This window comes from Barbus barbus (genome assembly GCF_936440315.1).
Source record: "Barbus barbus genome assembly, chromosome: 16".
Taxonomy (NCBI): domain Eukaryota; kingdom Metazoa; phylum Chordata; class Actinopteri; order Cypriniformes; family Cyprinidae; genus Barbus; species Barbus barbus.
The window spans coordinates 28,392,830-28,413,964 of NC_136744.1; the positions used below are offsets into that span (position 1 = coordinate 28,392,830).

At 35.3% G+C, this 21,135-nt stretch overlaps 1 protein-coding gene across 1 annotated transcript in view; it reads right to left on the reverse strand.

The window, feature by feature from the left end:
* LOC306882101 (acyl-coenzyme A oxidase-like protein) overlaps nt 1–21,135 on the reverse strand; it is a 43,647-nt gene that overhangs the window by 20,753 nt on the left and 1,759 nt on the right. Inside the window, exons 5-15 of the mRNA XM_079436569.1 lie at nt 20,595–20,693; nt 20,025–20,139; nt 19,620–19,706; nt 19,458–19,530; nt 18,771–18,903; nt 17,449–17,483; nt 14,001–14,117; nt 11,694–11,847; nt 9,511–9,600; nt 2,892–3,001; nt 2,404–2,515 (exon numbers count right to left, since the gene is read on the reverse strand). Coding sequence (XP_079292695.1) covers nt 2,404–2,515; nt 2,892–3,001; nt 9,511–9,600; nt 11,694–11,847; nt 14,001–14,117; nt 17,449–17,483; nt 18,771–18,903; nt 19,458–19,530; nt 19,620–19,706; nt 20,025–20,139; nt 20,595–20,693 — 1,125 coding nt within the window. The remainder of the gene's footprint in view (nt 1–2,403; nt 2,516–2,891; nt 3,002–9,510; nt 9,601–11,693; nt 11,848–14,000; nt 14,118–17,448; nt 17,484–18,770; nt 18,904–19,457; nt 19,531–19,619; nt 19,707–20,024; nt 20,140–20,594; nt 20,694–21,135) is intronic.

Here is a 21,135-nt window from a genome sequence, read left to right on the forward strand (position 1 = left end):
TTTTTTTCTGTGCATAACATATTTGGAGACTGATAATAAAGAGAAAAGCTCTACACCTTTTAAAATCATACCAAGTGATGTCTAACTTTGGAAACTATAGCTCTTGCCTTAAATATGAAATGGTCAGGCAACAGATTAATGGGCTACTTCAAATTTCACAAAAACCTTAGTTATAACATAGTTATGACATTATAGACATAGTTATAATATAAGTCAGACTCTAAAATTGCTGTTTTTGTCACTCTTCTGATGAAGATGTCATTCACTTGTTTGGCAATGTACCCACACAGAGAATTTTTGGTCAGCTTTTTTTGTTGTTGTTGTTCATCCAAACTCATTTTGTAAGTTGACCTTTCTTTCTGTTTTAAAAATGTTTTCTTTGGATTGTTTGACTACTCAAAAGAGAATATATGAAAATATAACTTAATTTGTGTTTTCTGCTAAATTTCACCTGCATAAAAATCTGGCTCTAAACCTCTCTTTTCTTTATTCATAGTTGATCCATATGGAAACCATAGCTCTGTTCATCCTGAAACAATGAAAACTGCATCTCTATATCAATCCTATTAAGGTGTAAATTTTGGTTACCCTGGCAACATATCCCTTATGAAAATGATCCATGGCTTTACTAAAAAGAAAAACATGTTTATTATTACTGTACTTAAACCATACCATTGTTACTAGTCATAGTTTAACCATGGTGTTTGTTGTAAAACATAAAAAAAAAAAAAACATGGTTACACTTTTACTATAAACCATGGTAACTTTTCTTAAGGGATTTGTATGCGTGTATATTTTCTTTCTTTTTCTTTGTTTTGTATTTTATAACTGTACTGTCTTAATGGTTTGGTGTTGGGTTTCATAAAAAAAAAAAAAAAACGGAAAAAAGATTTGCGAAATACTCCGAAGTTCCGATCGGAATCAAATGATTCACGATCCGAACTGAATCTGAATAATGATTCGCAAAGCATCATTTCAGGAGTGCGTTTCCCAACTATGGTCGCAATTTCCATCGTTACAAATACAGTTTAATGGGACTAACGACCATAGTTAGCTAACGATGCTTATGGGAAACGCACCCCAGATCAAGACTTGGGCCCTGTCCCAAATGGTCAGCACTTTCATGCCGCTTTGACTGTCGGGTTGAAGTCTGCTGCAAAGCTCGCCCCACTGCAGGCTCGGATCGAGGGCGCATAGCAGCCACAAAGGTGGCACTCGCAAACACCCTTCTGAATGTAAACATGGTCTTGTGGATTAATGGAGACGTGCACTCGGCGGCAAGTCAACAAATGCACATGAAGTGTTCCATTTGGGACAACGAGCTGCACCTTAAAATACATGTTAGATGGAAACATTGTGGATTATGATCGAGTTTATAGCTTAATTCACTGTACTTTAAATAGTTTGACGACAGTTCTGGTGACAGTTCAATAGGAAATCAATTGAAAGCATCCAGTCATCTCATACCATTGAAGTGAATATTAAGTATATATATATATATAAGTACATATTGTAATAAATATTTGAGAAATTATTGCTGAATCTGATTGTATTAGTTTATATAGAGTGATGGTCAAAAAGAGCAAATGGGAGAAGCAGATGAACACAAAACAGCATAACAACATTAAAGAGGGTAAACTGTGCTTGTATGTTTTAAACACTTTGGCTACCTTATATGTTCTTACTCTGCTCATGTATTAAATGTATATTCTAGAAAGTGTGCAGTTTTCTAGCGTATTTACTTCTCAGGTAATGTCAATTGTATGTCCTATTTCAGATGCGGCCAAAATTACAACAATAGTGGTTACATACACATACATTTAATTGTTTGATCAAAATTATTGCTAATTTAGTAGTCATTGGATATTGGTAGGGACATGTCATAGCGTCCCTACTAAATTCTACGCACTTGGATCTTGGCAAATGTGAGCACAGTTTGAGACAATGCTGAGATCTCATGTTTTAAAAGTTATATAAATGTATTGTTCTTAAAGTAATGTTTATGGAATGTACTTATTATTTATTAATATTTGATATGTTGAAAGAAACATTCTTGGAACATCCTTATAATGTTTGTACTTGAACATTCTCATAATGCTGAATCCTTATGTAATTTCTACTTGAATGTTCTATGAAAAGTCTTTTGTAACCTTTAAATAACATTATAATCATTTTAATGTACTTAGAAATTTTAATCTAAAAAAAAAAAAAAAATTTTTTTTTGTTCTATGGGTACATGAAACGTTTTAAACTTTACCGCCAATAAATGTTCAATTAAAGCATTTCACAGCTATTCATACTTGCCATAGATCTCTCCCTTGCTCTGCCTTAAAATAAGCAGCAGTAAAACACACAGAGAGGAAACTCTTTTTTTTTTCTAGTGATTTAGTGAGAGCAACTGACCTTATTGTAAAGTCGACTTGCCAGGCTGCGCTGTAATACCCTTTCCCTGTAGCTCACCGCTTTCAGCAGGAACATTAAGTCTCCGACTTTGTCCACGCTGAAGCCAAGAAAGCTAGATAAACAAGGAAACAGCCAAAAGAAATATAGATTAACTCAGTCAAACAAAGAGATACTGTATAAAATCACTGAACCACTATCAGAATCACATCTACACAAATAAAAGCTGATTTTTTTCAGCCTACAGCATGACGGACGACTAAAGATCTCAGCTTTGGTTAATATGTTATGAATAGCAGGCCGGAAACCATTTACACCCATCAAAAGTTCCTCTTTAGCAGAATTGCTAAATTGGTGATCTAATTGTTAATGTAAACACAAGCGAGAGTAGATGGGTTTCTCAGGTCTCAACAGACTAACGCACCTCAGTGAATTTGGCACCCCAAAAAATATTCACCAAAACTACACTATCTATCTGTCTATCCTTTTACCTGGTTCTAAGGCTGTCCGACACTGAGCTGGTCCAGTTTCTAATCAGTCCCATCACCAAGTTGTTCCCCATCAGTTTAGTGTATTGGGTCAGCAGCTCTCGTACCACCACCTGCAAAACAACACAATGCTTAGCTGTACGTAAAGAGAGACACTTCCATGACTGTGTTTCTTAACACACTTAAATACACTAATAAAAAGTGCACTTTGTAATGTCAATTTTTTTAAATACATTCTAAATCATTGTGTTTTAATAATCTTTTGTTGTGCTTTAAGGAAGTATATTATTTCCATAATAAGTGCAAACGTGTACTTTTTCACAAGGGAAATGATTCATTATTATTATTAATGTACAGTAAATGTCTATTTTACACACATTCACATCATAAAGAGAATTTTTCTCAATATCTTTTTTCTATCTTACAGTAGAGACTATTATTGACTGTAGAATAAACTTTACCTTAAGGGTATTTGTTCGAGGGCACAAAGCAGAGTCTTACTCTCTAGTCTGCATTAGCCGCTTGTCTAGACCACTCCACCCTGTCCTTAGTGTAAACATGTGATCCTAATGGTCAGAACTTCCCTTTAGTCATTAGCGTTCCTCAAGGGATCACACAATCAACGCAATATCACACTATAAACACCACAAACTAAACGCATGACTAAACGCACAAGTTTTTTTTTTTTAACCACCTGCTCCCAGAATGTCAAACTAGGAAAACGCACTTCAAGTCTTAGCCTGAATACTGGTGTTCCACAGGGATACGTGTTGAGTCCGCTGCTAGATGCACTCTTCCTTTATGACTGTCTACCTGCCCATGTAACCAACAACATTGTAAAATTTGCAGATGATATAACAGTCATCGGCTTGATCGTGAACAATGAGGAGTATGCAACAAATACAAAATGTGATTCTGCTCCCCAGGCGCCGCAGCATTGGCTGCCCACTGCTCCGGATGTGTGTTCACTACTGTGTGTGTGTGCACTTGGATGGGTTAAAATAAATGCAGGGCACAAATTCAGAGTATGGGTCACCATACTTGGCCACACGTCACTTCACTTCACTTTAGACATTCTACTAACAGTAAGTAACTTTGCAACTACATGTCAACTAGCAGTCATTAGAGTATTAGTAGACTGTCTGCTTAATATCTTCAAACACTTTATTTTGATGGGTCCACAATATACAGCATACTGACTATGAGAAAATTTGCAAGTATACATCAAATTATTCTACTAACCCTAAATCTACCCTAACAGTCTACTCAGAGTTAGTAAACATGTAGTTACAAAGTTACTTATAGCTAGTAGAATATCTTAAGTGGAGTATGAAAATAAAGTGTAACCCAATAATCTCATCCTTTACACCAAGACGACAAAAGAGATAGCGATGGATTTTAGGACCTGGGGCTGGATTCACGATAATCTTCTTAAGAAATAAGTTAAGACATTTCTTAAGATAAATTCCACGAACATCACAAGAATGTTCTTAAGTGCAATTTTTAAAAAGTTCTAAAATAGAGTATATTAATATTATATAATTAATAACTTAATTTTTTTAAGTCTTTATCTGAGTGAATACATGACGCACTGATAAACTCGCACTTTGTCTTTTTGCACTTCCTGCAGATTACCCTAATAATCATAATAAGCACGCAGACTCTTTTCGTCGTGACTTTGCCTGGTGCTCAGCTTCACGTTTTTAATGCGACATGTTTTTGAACAGTTACTTTTAAATAGCCTGCCTCAAGTTTCATTCATTTTTGTGCTGTGTTTTTGCGCTCTCATCTGAGTGAAGGCTTCCGGTATGTGTGTCCACGCTACTACAGCAAATGCGTCCTGTGTATCGGCACATTCATATGCGCTGAGTACTGCCAAAGATTGTGTTGTATTTATAGGCTAAAATTAAAAGTGTCCAATTAAAGCTTCCTATCTGTCTCGTTTTTGTAGAGTTGCTAAAGTAGCGTTACACATAGGCTAATCATGACTGATTGTTGTTTACATTATCAGTCATCGCTGTCACTTCTGATAGTCCTACTATGTATTTTATGTAGCTAGTGTTGTTGTAACGCTTAAATATAAAAACAAAAATATTTGAAATAACCCAATAAATTCATTAAATAATTCTTACTGTGTGGGATTTAAGACAAGTCTGGGGCGAAGAAGATTCTTTTCAAGAATCTGAAGTTAAAAAATTTGAAGAAAATGGCAGTTAAGAAGAAATTTCTTCTTAAGAATGTTTTGTGAATCCGGCCCCTGTTCTTACAAATAGAGTGGCTGTGGAGACTGTTCCCGGTTTTAAATTCTTGGGGTTGAACATTACAGAGGATTTTTCTTGGACTACATACACCTCCATTATCACTGGAAAAGCACATCAATGCGTTTATTTCCTGAGGAGATTAAAGAAACTAAGATTGCCTCAGAAACTTCTTTATTGACGTGCAATGAGTGTTCATATTGCACCACATCCTGGTAAACGAGAGGAGCTCTGAAAACGAGCACTCTGAAACAAGTTATTAAAATGGCACAAAATATAGAGTTACCATCAGTTGAGGATATTTATTTGTCCAGATGTCAGAGCAGAACCTCCAAAATGATTAGAGATCCCACTCACCCTGCACAACTACCTCTTTGATTTCCTCCCTTCTGGTAGGAAATATGGAACAATTTACTGTCATACTACAAGACTGAAAAAAATTGATAAACTGAAAATCTGTTAGAGCTGTACATCTACTGAACACATCTATATTAAAATAGTTTAAAGGGGTGGTTGACTGTTTTTTTTCTAGGTTTGATTGTGTTTATGGGGTGCAGTCTAACATCTGTTCATGCTACTTTTTTTAAAAACGCATAATTTTTCACATAATTTACCTTCCTGGTTTTATGAAGCCCCTCCCTCAGAAATACACGATGGGCTCAGATTGGTCAGATTTTTTATGCTCAAACAGCACCATTACAAACTAACGTTAAAAAAGTGAAATCGCAATCAACCACCCATTTAAAAGATGAATGTATCTTGCTGTCTTAATTGTTTCGATTTTTACAAGACATTAGCTTCTAAACAATCCACCGGTTCATGTTTACAACTGCATGTTTCCTGCTTAAAAATGTGTTGATTTTCACATTGGTCTGAACTAAAACAGCAGATGGGCTGATTGAAAATCCAAATTCATTCTCTGCCAGCAGGTGGTGCTTTTGGAGTGGCAGAAATATAGCTGTTTCCCCAGTAAAAGCTGTACACAAAGCAGCACTCAGCTCATAAATGCTACTGTATCAGGCATTACAGGTAAGATGAAATGTAAATGCCATTTATACTTTTCTGAAGACAGTCAGTTCCCTTCAGAGATGTAAAAACACCCACACCGAGTTTTGACTTTGAAACGTGCAGCACTTATTCAATGTTTTATGAGAATGTGGGATACCAACAAAATTTAGTTTTGCTCAGCAGTACAATGACAAATTCGGTTTACTCTTTGCAAAGAGTAAATGACTCATTGTGTCATATTCATTGTGTATGTTTTTGCCCTACAAATGGCAAAACCTAAAATAACCTTCTCTACTCCTGCCTGTACAACTGCATACTGTAAAACAATCTTCTCAAAGTAACCAAATTGGACACACTCTTTCAGGGCACAGCCAAAGCGTAACAGTGTGCTGGTCATGTGTATGAAATTTGGAGCTAAATACTAATTTCCCCCATGACAGGTGACGCTCAGATCACTTAATAACTTCATTAAACTGATGTCTTACAAAAAAGTCCCCGCAATCTGAGCGCGAGAATGAGAAATAAAGTGGCTGGCAGAACCTCTCGTGGTTCTTGTGACTTGAGTTTAATCTTTGGTCCAACAATCCCAGCACCCTCTATTTTCACATGCCTCAATATGACCTTCAGCATTGGTTAATCATTAGCCTAAAGCACTTAATCAAATAAGAGCCCTCACAAATACAGCCAAAAACTTGTTGAAGTATGCTTTGAAACAGCAAAACTGCAGCCTTAATATTCAAAGGAAGAAGGCTACATTTTAAAAGAGAATTTAGTTATTTGTTCTCCATGATTCAAAGAGGCAATATCATGAGATGTTTATTTGATTTGTGGCATAAAAATAGATTGATGTACTATGAAACAGTACTGTAGCATTCAGAACTCCAGATATGCAGGCCAGAAGGAGTTTATCCAAAATGAAAATCTGCTGAAAATGTACCCTCAGGTCATCTAAGATGTAAATGAGTTTGTTTCTTCATCAGATTTGGAGAAATGTAGCTTGCTCTATCACTTGCTCAGCAATGGATCCCCTGCAGTGAATGGGTGCCGTCAGTCCAAACATCTGATAAAACATCACAATAACCCACAAGTGATCCACACCACTCCAGCCAATCAATTAATGTCTTGTGAAGCAAAAAACTCTTTGTAAGAAACAAATACATCAAGATGTTTCTAACTCAGGCTAAAATATGAGTCCTCTATACATAATATTACTCTCTCCAGTAAAAGGGTTATCTAGTCTGAATCAGGAGAGAAACATGCACAGATAAAGCACTGTTTAAAAGTGAAAAAGTCCAAAGGGGTGGATATGCTGGTGTATTGTGATGCGAGACCCCAACAGGGGATTGTCTTTTTCAATGGAGGAAGTGTTATTATGAATTACGGACTATATTTTGGCCAGAACTGACGGTTTAGTTAAAACACCTTAATGCTGGATTTGTTTCTTACAAACACACAACTTTTTGCTTCACAAGATGTTAATTGATGGACTGGAGAGGTATGGATCACTTGTGATTATTATTGTGATGTTTTTATCAGCTGTTTGGACTCTCATTCTGACGGCACCCATTCACTGCAGAGGATCCATTGGTGAGCAAGTGATGGAATGCTAAATTTCTCCAAATCTGTTCGAATTAATAAACAAACATGTCTTGGATGGCCCGAGGGCGAGTACAATTTAAGCAAATTTAAATTTTTGGGTAAACTACTTCTTTAACAAATGACGCATAAGTAATGCCTACAGGGTGATCAGAGACTTGGCAAAGCATGGTAGATACTATTTTTCCTAAACGACAGTTGTGCGTTGTTGTTGTTGTTTTTTTAAAGACTTTGGAAAGGAGTGGCTCAAATCAACATTCATCATTTACTCACCCTCATATGATTTTCTCTTTGCCATGGAACACAAAAAAGCGATTTTCATCAGAACCAACAACATTTGACATCACTGACATCAAATTTAGTGTGCACAATCATAAATGATATTTTTTGCAGTTTTGCTCAATCGCACATGAGTCATATGAACTAGATTTACGGTACTTTTGTTGTAGCGTATGAGGGTGAGTAAATTATTAATTTTCAGAAGGAAAGAAAATGTTTTGAAAGAAATGCTTTTATTCATCTAGGATGCATTAAATTGATCAAAAGTATAGAGATAATGCAGTAAAGATATTTCTAATGCTACAAAAGATTTCTTTTTTTAAATAAATGCAGTTCTTTTTTTATTTATGCATCAAGTAATACGGAAAAAATGCAGCTTTGGTAAGAGGAATAAATTACATTTTACAAAATATTAAAATAGAAAAGTGTTCTTTTTGTAATATTTCACAATTTTACTGTATTTTTGATCAAATAAATAGCCTTGGTGAGCATAAGAGTCATCTTTCAAAAACATAAAAAAATCTTAATCGGCCCAAGTCTTTTGAACGGTAGTGTATACACACAAATATAAACTAAAGCAATGCAAAAACTCAATTACTAAGCTGAAGTGTTGGAAAAAAGTTAAAATAATCATCTTGAAGAGTTTAAATTCATTAAATGTAACTATACAGAATTTAGACAGATATTTTCTAACTGTATATGATACTTCATATCATTCAAAATTCCAAATATAGTATTCCAACTACATGGACAAATGTACACGTTTGAGAAATTGTAATTAAAAAAAACATAAATTCCCAACCACAATTGTGAATATTGTCCTTCTCAATGGTTTCTCTAGTGTTAAAATGACAACGCCATCAGCCTGTCTCTAAGGATTCAATTGCATGACTTTATTTTGGTACTGAAGGGGATAATCTAATTTCAACAGAAAATACATGTCTTTAGGCTTCAGCTGTGAATGCAGACGTTGTGTTTGAGTCGTGCATGTGTGTCATCCTATGTGTCGAATCGATGTGGGGCTAATCAGAACCAGCATAAAATGAATCACAAAGCTGACCTAATTACCTCAGCAGTCATCTAATAACCAGCCCAATGCTAAGGACACATTATTGCGATCAAATCATGTGCAATCGCATCAAAATGACCCGCTTTATTCTAATGCCTTCATAATCCACAATTCAATTTAGTTTGTGAGAGAGTTATTTTTTAATAATTGCCACTTGTCTAGTTTCCCCTCCAAGCGGTCATCATGTAGATATCTCTGTGTTTTCTGTTTACACTGTCTTGTTTGTCTGAACATGGGCATTTAAATGTGATATCGGACTATATTAAGAGAATAGCTCTAAAATAAGTAGGAAAACAAATAACAACCTTAAGGAAAAAGAGAGTAATAAACATGACCCATTTTTTTTTCTTGCTGGCCAGTTTTATGAGTGCATTTGTTGTGTGGTGTCATCTAAAGTAGTACTTATGAATACCTGAAGCATGACCATGTTGTCGCCCTCAAATGTGACAAAGACGTCGGAGTCACACTTCAGAGACGGAATGCGGTTTTCCATCATAAAGCCCTGGAGGAATATCAACCACAGTGTCTATTTAAAAGCAGCTAAAGGAAATAAAGCAAATCAAAATATACATTTACAGTTTTTGGACATTGTTTAAAGGAATAGTTTACCCTAAAATGAAAATTTAGTGAAAATGCACTCTCATCCACAGGCCATCCAAGATGTAGATGAGTTTGTTTCTCCAGCAGATTTTGATTAATTTAGCATTGCATCATTTGCACACCAGTTGATCCTCTGCAGTGAATGGGTGCCGTCAGATCCACCATTTAAGGCTGTTTTGACTTTAAACTGACACTTCTTCATAATAACACTTCTTCCAGTGAAAACGTCCATCTCCTGTTGTCCTCTCACATCAAAATCCACCCACATATTTGTTTAGAGCTGTTCTGGACTGTAAACCGTGCTTGATTTTTGTATGTTTTTCAACTGATTAAGAGTAGTTTACTTTTTCATTGGAGAAAGCAATATTATGGATCTATAGAACTTTTAAGTTAAATATGTCTTAATGATGGATTTGTATCTTACAAACATGCAGCTTTTCACTTAAGACATTAATTGATTGGCTGGAGTGGTGTGGATTACGGTGATGTTTTTATCAGCTGTTTGGACTCTCAATCTGACGGCACCCATTCACTGCAGAGGATCCAGTGGTGAGCAAGTGATGCAATGCTACTGTACATTTCTCCAATTCTGTTCTGATGAACCATCAAACTCATTCACATCCTGGATGGCCCGAGGGTGAGTACATATCCAGCACAATTTCAAGTTTGAGTGAACAATTCCTTTAAAAATGATCACTCACTTAAAGTCTGACCACTTTCAATGTACTCGCACAATTAGCATAAAACCAAATAGAAATGACTTGTTTTGCTGTGACCAATTAATTTATCCAATATGTGCCCACTTCAATAGATTTTCTGAGTTTGTTTAGAAGCAGTTTCATTGGTGAAGTAGAGCGAAAATAGACAATATTGTGTCTAAAATGTAATTTAATATTAACACCTTGTTTATTAAACTGTTGTATAAAATCACATTTGCAGTCATTTTAATATTCAGGAAAAACAGCACTCTCGTTCATGTGATATTACTTGACTATACATCTATATGACTATATCATACGTTAAACAAGTACTAATACAGAGGCCTTCTTTCCCATATAGTGAATTTTGGGGGCATTTTTATTAGTTTTGGTGGTATTTTGCTAATTAAATGGATGGAAGTAAACACAGAAAATGTGAGAAGTGCAAAACTCGCCACAGTGATGATAGAATGTTGTAAATGCCAGGATGTTGATATATGGTTGAGTGGTTTCTAGCACATTAATATGTGATTGCTAGAATGTTGTTAGGTGGTTGTATACAGGTCCAAGGCAATAATCACTTGCAAGGTAAACAGAGCTTGAATTATAGTAATAATGATGCTTGCCTTAGTAAACACAACTAATAATGATGCCACCGTTTGTTTACAGTTTTTAGTGCCTGTTTGTGAGACAATACATTAGAGATTTATTTATTAAAATGCCATCTTAAAGTTAACACAAGTGCTATTTTCTTAGTGTTTTGTGTTGCGTGAGATCAAAAATATTTAATGTCAGACGTGTGAAAACAAATGCGTGCACTATGAATTATATATCAGCCCTGTGGTTTCACACATTTTAAACATATACATGCTTTTCACACCACAAGAAAAAGAGAAAAACAGACTATTAATAAGATCACACCACTGATATTTACATGTATTATTCAAGAAAGCAAAAACCTAATGTTTTAAATAAATGAGAACTAGTCATCAAGTTGTTGATCATTTTTGTCTTCACTAGATCATTTTAAATTGCCCTGTAATGGTCCTAGATATTCCACATAGGCTTTAAATTAATATGAAAAATGCAAGTATAATAATAAAATTTAAAATTGTATTAGAAGAATGTAGTAAGTAAAACATGCCAAAGTCTACCACTTACATATGCCACCACTGTCCACGAAAATGTCAATGCAAGTTATTCTTTGACAGTTCAGGATGTTTGTATTTGGCACCACATGACATTAGTATCAGTGTATATGTGTGTGTTTAAGTGCAAAAGACACACACGCACTCACCATGCCGCCAGTACACTCACGGCAGTCTTGCAGACACGCGACGTTCTCCCACGTGCTGTAGGCTTTGAGTCCTGCGACGAGAGCTTGCAGAGCGCGATTGCATTGAAGGTCCTGACCCTGACACAAAGCATCATCCATCAAACCCGCAGCATATCTGAGAGCAAACACAGGAACATACGGACAATGTGCATACAATACCAACACATCAAAGCCTAACTTAATGCGTTATTACTTTGAATAAATATACATGATCCTGGTGGTGCTAGAGACATTCTGTGGTTTTTGAGCTAAAAATATGATGTACAAAAGGGAATATTTATGTGTCAGTAATTAAATCTCTCTCTCAGACTTTCACTGTACAAATGTTTGACCATAAACCTTCAATCTCTTTTATTTCCAATAAAGCGCAGATGTGTTAGATAAATGATGATGAAACCTGCAGTGGTTTCTCAGAAGGAGGCATCTGAGCTCCTCTTTTCCTTTGATTCTCCTCCTGTGGTATTTCTCAGAATGTGCCAGTGACCTGAATCGCACAAACATAGAGACCTCCAGTGGAGGCCAGTAAAACTGCTCTTTGTGCTGCCACTTTTATGTCATTAAAGAACATATGTGATGGAAAATATGATTTTCTTGGTAGTTTTTATATAGTTTTATATAGTTATATAGTTCTGATGTTCTGTGCATAGAAAAATAAGCAAATAAGGTTTCTCGCCCAAAGCTATTGTATGTCCTAATAGACTTGCAGGTTACTTTTAAGATTTTGTATGTGCTATTTTAATAGGCTTATTTCACCATTAAAAAGCATTTTTATCATTTAAAATACAATGGACGATTTTCACACTTCTGGGGTTCTCAGAAGAGAAAGTCACATAGTTGATAAACTTCTATAGTAGTGACAGCAGAGAAGACAGCAAATTAAATTTCATATTCCCATTTGCTCTAAAAGCAAAATGAAAAAATCCATGATAGAGCTTCCATGACTTTACAAAATAGGGAAAAAATCTAGAGAGAGACTGATACAGAAATAATTGTTTTGCAATTTATAAGCATATCATTATAAATGTAAATACATTTAAAAAAAATGAAAATATGAAAAATTTCATTAGATTTGCATGGTGAGGACTGGAATTGCTTCATCATAGTCTGTGAAAACTATTTTTGAAACAAGGTTTACAGAAAATAACAGAACAATGTATAGTATCACTTTCAATGGAGTCAAAAGTGTCTTTTAAGTTCATATTTCATTTTAATTTTGCAGTATTCCTGTAGATCAAACACTACAGCATGATGCTAACATCACCAAGGTCACGGGTTCGATTCCCAGGGAATGCATGAACTGGATGCTTGATTGTAATTTAAGTCACTTTGGATAAAATCATCACCCAAATGCATAAATGTAAACTTATTTTGTTCAGCTCCTCAGCAAACGTGACTGTAGCCTAAGCAAAGGTAAACATTTTTAACACACCTTCACTGCTAACTTTTTGTCTTATTAAATTGAAATTAAATACGTCTTTTATCATGTGCAATGTGCTTTGAACAAAATAATCTGCTAAATTAAGGCAAGAACCCCAAGGAATACTAATAGTTATCACCATACTTCTAATAACTTAGTAATAACTAATAAACCTCACCATACTTCCCCAGTCGATTGATTACATTAAGAACTGCAAATAAAGAATTACACGTTTTTCGACATATTATGTTTAAATACGCAAATGAGGCATAATCTAATTAAATATGCATTAATTTGCATACAATTCTAGAATAGAAATCTGAATACTGGATGAAATAGATTCAACTAACAGATTCATTATTACAGTCAAAGCGTTTTAGAGGGAATTTTAGATTTCATAATTCAGAAAATACGGTCAACTTCCAGTAAATGTAAAAAAATAATAATTCAATCATTTTAGGAATAAAATGTCGAATAAAATCAGGTGAAGGATTTATGAACAAACCCCTATGTAAAAACCTTTAGAATAAAGATGGAATTAAACTAAGTTTTTATGCATGTAAGTACTGTTGGAGTGAAGAAAAAAAAAACTTGAGAAACTGGCCATTGAAGATATGCATTGTATAATTGAAGTTTACAGATACAAATAGATAAAGTGCAACACTTCAAAGTGTATTTTGGAGGTTTTCTTTCCACTAGCCTAAAACAACAGATTATGACAACCCAAATAGCCCAAAATCTCAAAACTGACCAGTGCATGGAACAAAATGTGTTTTTGCCTGTAGTGTCTTGTCTTTACATATAAAAAGATCACACTCAAAGGGATGTGGCCGTGGACAGGAAGTATCTACCTGGTGGTGAAGGTGAGCGCGAGGGCAGCAGCCAGGTGTGGCATGAGTCTCAGATACTGTGTTTGGTGCTCGATGATCTTCACCTCGTCCTGATCCTTTGGGCCAAACTGTCTGCGACTGTGAAAGAGACAATAAGTACAAGTGCGTTTCATTTAGACGTTTAAATGCATTCAACTTCTCACTGCACACTCAGAAACCTCTGTCATTGTCACACAATCACATACAAACCAAAACAGACACACAAAGGGGGTCACAGCAAAGGGTCAGACATCCCACAACACACCTGGATGTCAACGCACAGAGAAATGAACCGATAACCTTCCAGGTAACCCACTTTTCTAACCGCAGTGCATGCATTAGTGTGTGGAGGAAGGCTCGCTGTGGTGGACGTCTGGTCTTGTGTTTGTATGTGTTTGTGTCTTTCTGCTGTACTGAAGTTGAGCTTTGTACACCTGTGACTCTTGAACTACCACAAACCGTATCTCTACATCTAACATCTGCAGGTGGCTTCCTCACAGAGCAGACGAGATGGGAGCGCGTGTGTGTGTGTGTGTGTGCGCGTATGTGTGGTTTTAAAGGTGAGAAGCCCACACAGAAATCCTATTGTAACATGCCTCATCTAAAGTTGAGTGCCTTCTCTTGTACAGGCCGCTTCAAATTAAACAGACGCTTTATGTGCTAGTCAAATGCCATGTAGAAGTACATTCAGTTACTGATGTTATTGTAGAAACACCCTATTTATAGACGTACGGTATTTGTTGAGTCAAGTCACATTTATTTATATAGCAGGTTCACAGTAAGTTACTGTTAATGTAGAAAATTTATTTAATTCAGCTTTGAAGAAACTTTAAAAAAAAGGACAATAGTGTCACTATTCGGTTTAATTTAGTTCAGTGTTGACTCAATTTAGTTCACTAATGGTGCAAAGTTAATCAAATTATTAATTACTGGACAATAAGCAGCTGTACAGAAGACAATATTGTTGTTATTTAGCTCAATGTTGATTCAGTTCAGTTCAATAAGTGTCGATGTTGCAGAGTTTGTAACCTATTATTATTTATTCTGCAACCGAATATCCAAAAGTAAACTGAAACTGTAATAAAAAATTAAAGTTATATAAAATCAACCCCCCAAAAATGAATACAAATATCTAAAATGACTAATAAAAAAATAAATAATTTAATTAAATAATAATAATTCGACCTAAAACTATAAAAATTAAAACAAAAATGACAAAAGCACATAAAATTAATAAAATCTAAAATATCAAAATATTAATAAATACTACAGCAATAGTATAGAAACAACACTTCTGTTAGTTAACATGAACAAACAGATGCACAGCTTCGGTGAGGGTTGTAACTGAGATAAAGTGAGTTATATACAGCTGATCATGTGATCTCAACACAAAGGCCTGCTTTTATCTGAGAGTACTTTTGGCATGTGTAGCGTCATCTTTCTCAATTCATTTCTCTAAAAGTAAACCTCTTTTTCGCCAGAACACAGATCTGCAAACTATTCTGAACTACAATATTCTATAGTGGAACATATAGAAGACGGCGGAAGACATAGTGGAACCACATGATGCAAGCGCACACCTACATTTCCTGAAGACTGATGAGTGTCGTATATCATCTGAACAACTGTCCTTCATAACGCTAAACGGATGACAGCACTGTCTCTCGTGATTTAGTATGAAAAGTGATATGCTACACTGTTAATGCCAACATAATATGGCATTCACAACCCATTTTATCTCTCATATACTTCCTACTTGACATCCTGTATAAGAATCTTTCAAATATTATATTAAAATGTAGATTATATTAAGACTTTCTGCCATTAAATCACCACTGACTGTTGATAAGATTTTAGAAGGACTGCATTAACTAAATTCTGCTTGGCTGTTGGACAGGACAGTCATTGTTAACTACAACAAACTATTAGTAATCATTTAATAATTGAAATAACGCTAAAACAAATTAAAATATAAATATTAGATGAAAAACTTCAACTTAAAAAATGAGCAACCTTAACACCCAACTGAAATGAATCAGTTTAAGCAGAAGTACAAAAATGACTAAAACTACAACTGAAAATAGAAATTAAAAATTAAAGTCTTATAAAAAATTTACATAAAATGACTAAAACTGAAATATAAATCAAAGCTTTATAAAAAAAATTTTAAATGAGTAAAACTGAAAAAAAAAATCTATTAAAGCTATAAAAAAATAAAAACTAAAATAAGACTAAACTACTAAAACTATATTTGAAATAAAAATCTACTATATTACTAAAACCTTAAAATGTAAACTGAAATTATAAAAATAAAAGCTAATTCAAAATATATTTAAAATACTATAAATACTATAATACTATAAATTCATACAGTGCTGTGTATGAACAAATGGCTGCATGACCTCAGTAAGGTCAGTCAAAAATAAAAGTTTACAGACAGCGTGGTAATGTGATCATCAAAAGCTGCAAAGACAAACACTGTTTTCTTTGTAATGACGTGCACCAATGACTATTTCACAATCAACATGTCTATTTCATGTTGACTTCAAGAGGTTGCTTTTAAAGAAGTGTCTGGCTTGCGTATCAATCTCAGCAGTTGTCTGTTTCTCAAGTCTTATCCTTACAACTAACCTTCCCACCATTAAAACTAACCAATGGACGACCAAACAACCTGCTGCTTGAGAGCAAATCTGCGAGCCACATGCGTGCACCATGACCACCGACTGTTTGATGGCACGTTGTCGTTTTAATCTTAAAGTCTCTCGTTCAGAAAGTCTGAAGTGCAATTGTTTTGTGGTGCGTGTCGTAATAAGAAGAGGTGTGGTGGGCTGAGAGCGTGGAGCCTGATAACAGCGAGTGCGGTTTTTCTCTCACACCTGGGCGCTCATACATGTTTTGGCACCAGAGTGGTGGCTCTTTGTTCCTCCTCTGATATGTATGTATGTGTGTGTGTGGGTGCGTGGAGCTGTTTTGCAAATGGAAAACCTGCAACTATAGAAAGCAAACATTTCCTCTCTTTCTGTATTTTTTTCAGCTTGGGGATGCCATGTTCAGAGACACCCAGCATCGCCCACGCAGACGCACACGCACACGCGCGCAAAGCCACATGCGAGGAAGACGTGCAGCAGCAGCGGAGGCGTGGACGAGAGTATCCCTCTGAACTGGATGTGCTCTGCGGTGAGGAGAAACTCCACACGTCACGGCGCTCTCATTTTGTTTTCACTTATTTCTAGAACTTGTTGTTTATTTTTCTCTCCCCTGCCACCACATAAATCGCTTTTGAAACTCATCGATGCAGTTTTGATGCCTTTGAAGGAGCACGACCCTATAATACTGATAAATAATTACAGGGAATTCTTTTGATCTGTTACCACCGATGCATGGTATCTGAATTTCACATGAACTTGCACGACATTTTTTAACATCATACCTGTGACTGTAGCGTACTGCAATGACGAGCCCCAACTGTAGAGAAAACACAATGTGTAAAGGTGAAAGTTAATAAGACAGTTTAAACACTGGTACTGCACATAATTAATAAATAAAGATGCAGTTCACCCTAAAATGAGCATTTACTCATCTTCATGTTCATTGTTAAAAACTTGTATGACGTATTTTCGTCTGTGAATTACAAAATGAGATATTTAGCAGAACGACCAAGCAGCTCTTATTACTATATTATCGCCCAGCTCTTTATATAAAGTTGGATATATAAGTACGTTCGACTTTATCCGCATACATACAGTGCAATTGCATAGGGCAATATACACTATATAACAAATCTGATCTGCTTGATTGCCACAAAATGTAAACTATATTATCACCCAGCTCTAATCTGCTAAATGCAACTATAAGGCATGACGATATTAAGATACTGTAAATATTAATATCAGGATTTTCCATAAAGCTGCTTTAAACTATGTGCATTGTGAAGTTATAAATAAATTTGGACTTGATCTGAAGTGACTCCAGTCCCCTTCCACTTTCACTGTATGGAAAAAATATGCATTTTTGTGTTTTTCCACAAGACAGAAAGTCAGAACAATATGTGAGAGAATACATTATTATTTTGATTTTTAACTGAACTATCCTTTAATTTAAGCATACATTTAATGACATAACTATGTCTGAACTCATTTCTTATACATGAGAATACTTATATATATATATGGGGTGGTGATGGCGCAGTGGATAAGACACATGCCTTTGGTGTGAGAGACCCGGGTTCGAATCCACTGTGAGACACCAATGTGTCCCTGAGCAAGACACTTAACCCCTAGTTGCTCCAGAGGCGTGCGACCTCTGACATATATAGCAATTGTAAGTCGCTTTGGATAAAAGCGTCAGCTAAATGAATAAATGTAAATGTAAATGTAAATATATAAAACCTAAACTCAAAGTTATAAATCATGTTGCAACTAACTGAAATAAAATAGTTAAATTGAAATATATATTTAAAAAGTAAATAAATAAACGTGACAAAGGCACATAATAAAATCAGTAAAACTTAAAGTAAAATTAAAATGAATACTGAAAATATAAAAGTAAAAGATAATTAAAATAATACTAAAATAACACTATATTACGCTTGAGAAATAACTGCATGTCTCCCTCTTGTGGTGAAGCTGAAGCATCACTGACTTTACTGGGTCATGCAGAGATGCACGTTTGTGATGGTGCATGATAATCATGTTTCCTGAGTAAAAACATTGATTACTGTTGTGTTAAATGTGAGTGGAGGTGGGCAGAAACCTTCATGGCAGCCATGGCGTGTACGGTGAGACCCAGGCGGGTGGGCGTCAGAGCAGCAAGCATTGCATTGAAGCGACTGCTTTTACTGAGGATGGGAGACGAGTACAAACCATCAGCTGATACAGAACCAAACCTGCAACACACAAATACAATGAGCTGGGAGACACATGCATTCCCTCCTACATTCATTTACAACTATTATATACATGAAACACGCACACACATATATTTACATGTTGTGTTCTGATAAATGTTGGCAAAATACCAAATGTTTTATTTTTTTAATTCATCTCTGAGAATCTTCTAATCATTTAATAAATAAATAATAATACATGATCAAAAATAAATTTGTTAAAAAAAAGTATTACATTTTAATTAAAAAAAATCAATAATAGCAAAATATGTTAACATGTAAAAATTGTTTAAATAATTATTGAAATAACCACTATTAAAATAATTTGATTTCTGTTGGCATCAATGAATTTCAATTATTTTGACGAAATAATTTCACGAATGTTTAAAAAAAGTAAATAAATAAAAATGTCCATGATATTTCAAGATTTGATTAATTTCCATGATTTTTCCAGATTTTTCATGAATGAGGGATTTTGTGCTATGATCTCATGAATGCCTTTCAGTTACATTTTGTAGTTGTCTAATCTACAGCAATCCTGTCCGTTAACTCACTTTCTCAGCAAATTTTCCCGTGGTATGCGAACGTTATTAAATATCAAAATGCCATTGTCAACTCCATGCAGACCTGCGTAAAAACACAGACACAGTAAAACAATCAAATATTGAAAACATTATTGAGGAGGACTGTATTGCAAAATAGTGTTATTATATTACCTTCCTTGTGCTTCATGTCAATGGTCGTCACTCCTGGCCACATGAACCCGTCCTGATCACGGATTGGTACAATAAAGCAGTGGGGACCTGAGACAGACATCTTCTCAATAAGACGCATGGTTTAGGAGTCATTCATATTCATACAGTACGAGTTATGTGTCAAACACATGGGTTAGTGATTCAAGCTGATTCTGTCATGATATCAGTCGGTGCATAATACATTTAATGCTTTCCAAACATTTTTAGATAAACAAACTGATGTCCACCGAAATTTGACTACAAATGTCCACATTTAAGTGGGTCCATGTCTGAATATAGACTATTGATGACCTGACAGAATCATGCCAGATATGCTGAACTAATGTGCAGACAATTCAGCATAGCCGGTCGTTGCATCAGTCTTACCCTGAGATTCTCCATTTATAATGAGCTGAGCAAACACAGCAGCATAGTGTCCTTTCATTGCGTTACCGATGTACATTTTCTGAGCATCTTCAGAAGGTGTGTGAATAATAAACTCCTGCAAAACAACCATCAGCAACATTTAAACTCAACTCTGTGTCTGTTTCATAATAATCCAAGTAAGTGTGGATTCGAGTCATTTGCGAACAGTGTATTTGTGTCTGGCTCTAGATACAAGATCAGTTTCATCTGTACTGCTATCCAAGGAATAGAAGATCCAAAAAATTAAGATCTTCAGTAAATAACATGTTACATTTTAGTCTGTTCCTCATAAAGCTATTTTATGGAATGCAATTTTATAAAACCATTTTTGGTGCTTTTTTGGAGCTTGATGGTATTCATCTCAGCTGTATTTTATTCCATAAGTAAGCATGAATATCATATGGCTTTAGTAGCTGATGCCAGAATTTACTATAGATTTTCAGGTCAAGTGTTCTTTTCAAATTTGCATTAAAATCACTCTTGACCCCAGATCGTCTGAAGATGAAAGAGTAGAATAGACTTGGGAATCACCTGTGTGGATTGATCGTATCGGGCCTCAGTGATAATGCCTCGAACATTGCTACCGTGGCCCCTCTCAGTCATCGCAAACATCCCTGTAAACTGTAACTCCTGCAAATAAACACAAAATTGTATAAGACATGTTGCATGGACATTAAAAGGAATAGCTCACCCTGAAATGAGCATTTGCTGAATATGTACTCAACCTCAGGCCACCAAGATGTAGATGAATTTATTTCTTCATTTGAACAGATTTGGAGAAATTTAGCGTTCCATCACTTGTTCACCAATAGATGCTCTGCAGTGAATGGGTGCCGTCAGAATGAGAGTCCAAACAGCTGATAAAAACATCACAATAATCCACACCACTCCAGACCATCAAGTAACATCTTATGAAGCAAAATAAAAACTGTGTGTTTGTAAGAAACAAATCCATCAATCAGGTGTTTTAACTTTAAATCAATTCTGGCCAAAATACGAGTTAATAATGTTGTTGTAAAATTGTTGTCTCACATCAAAATCCACCCACATATTTGTTTACAAGCACTCTGGA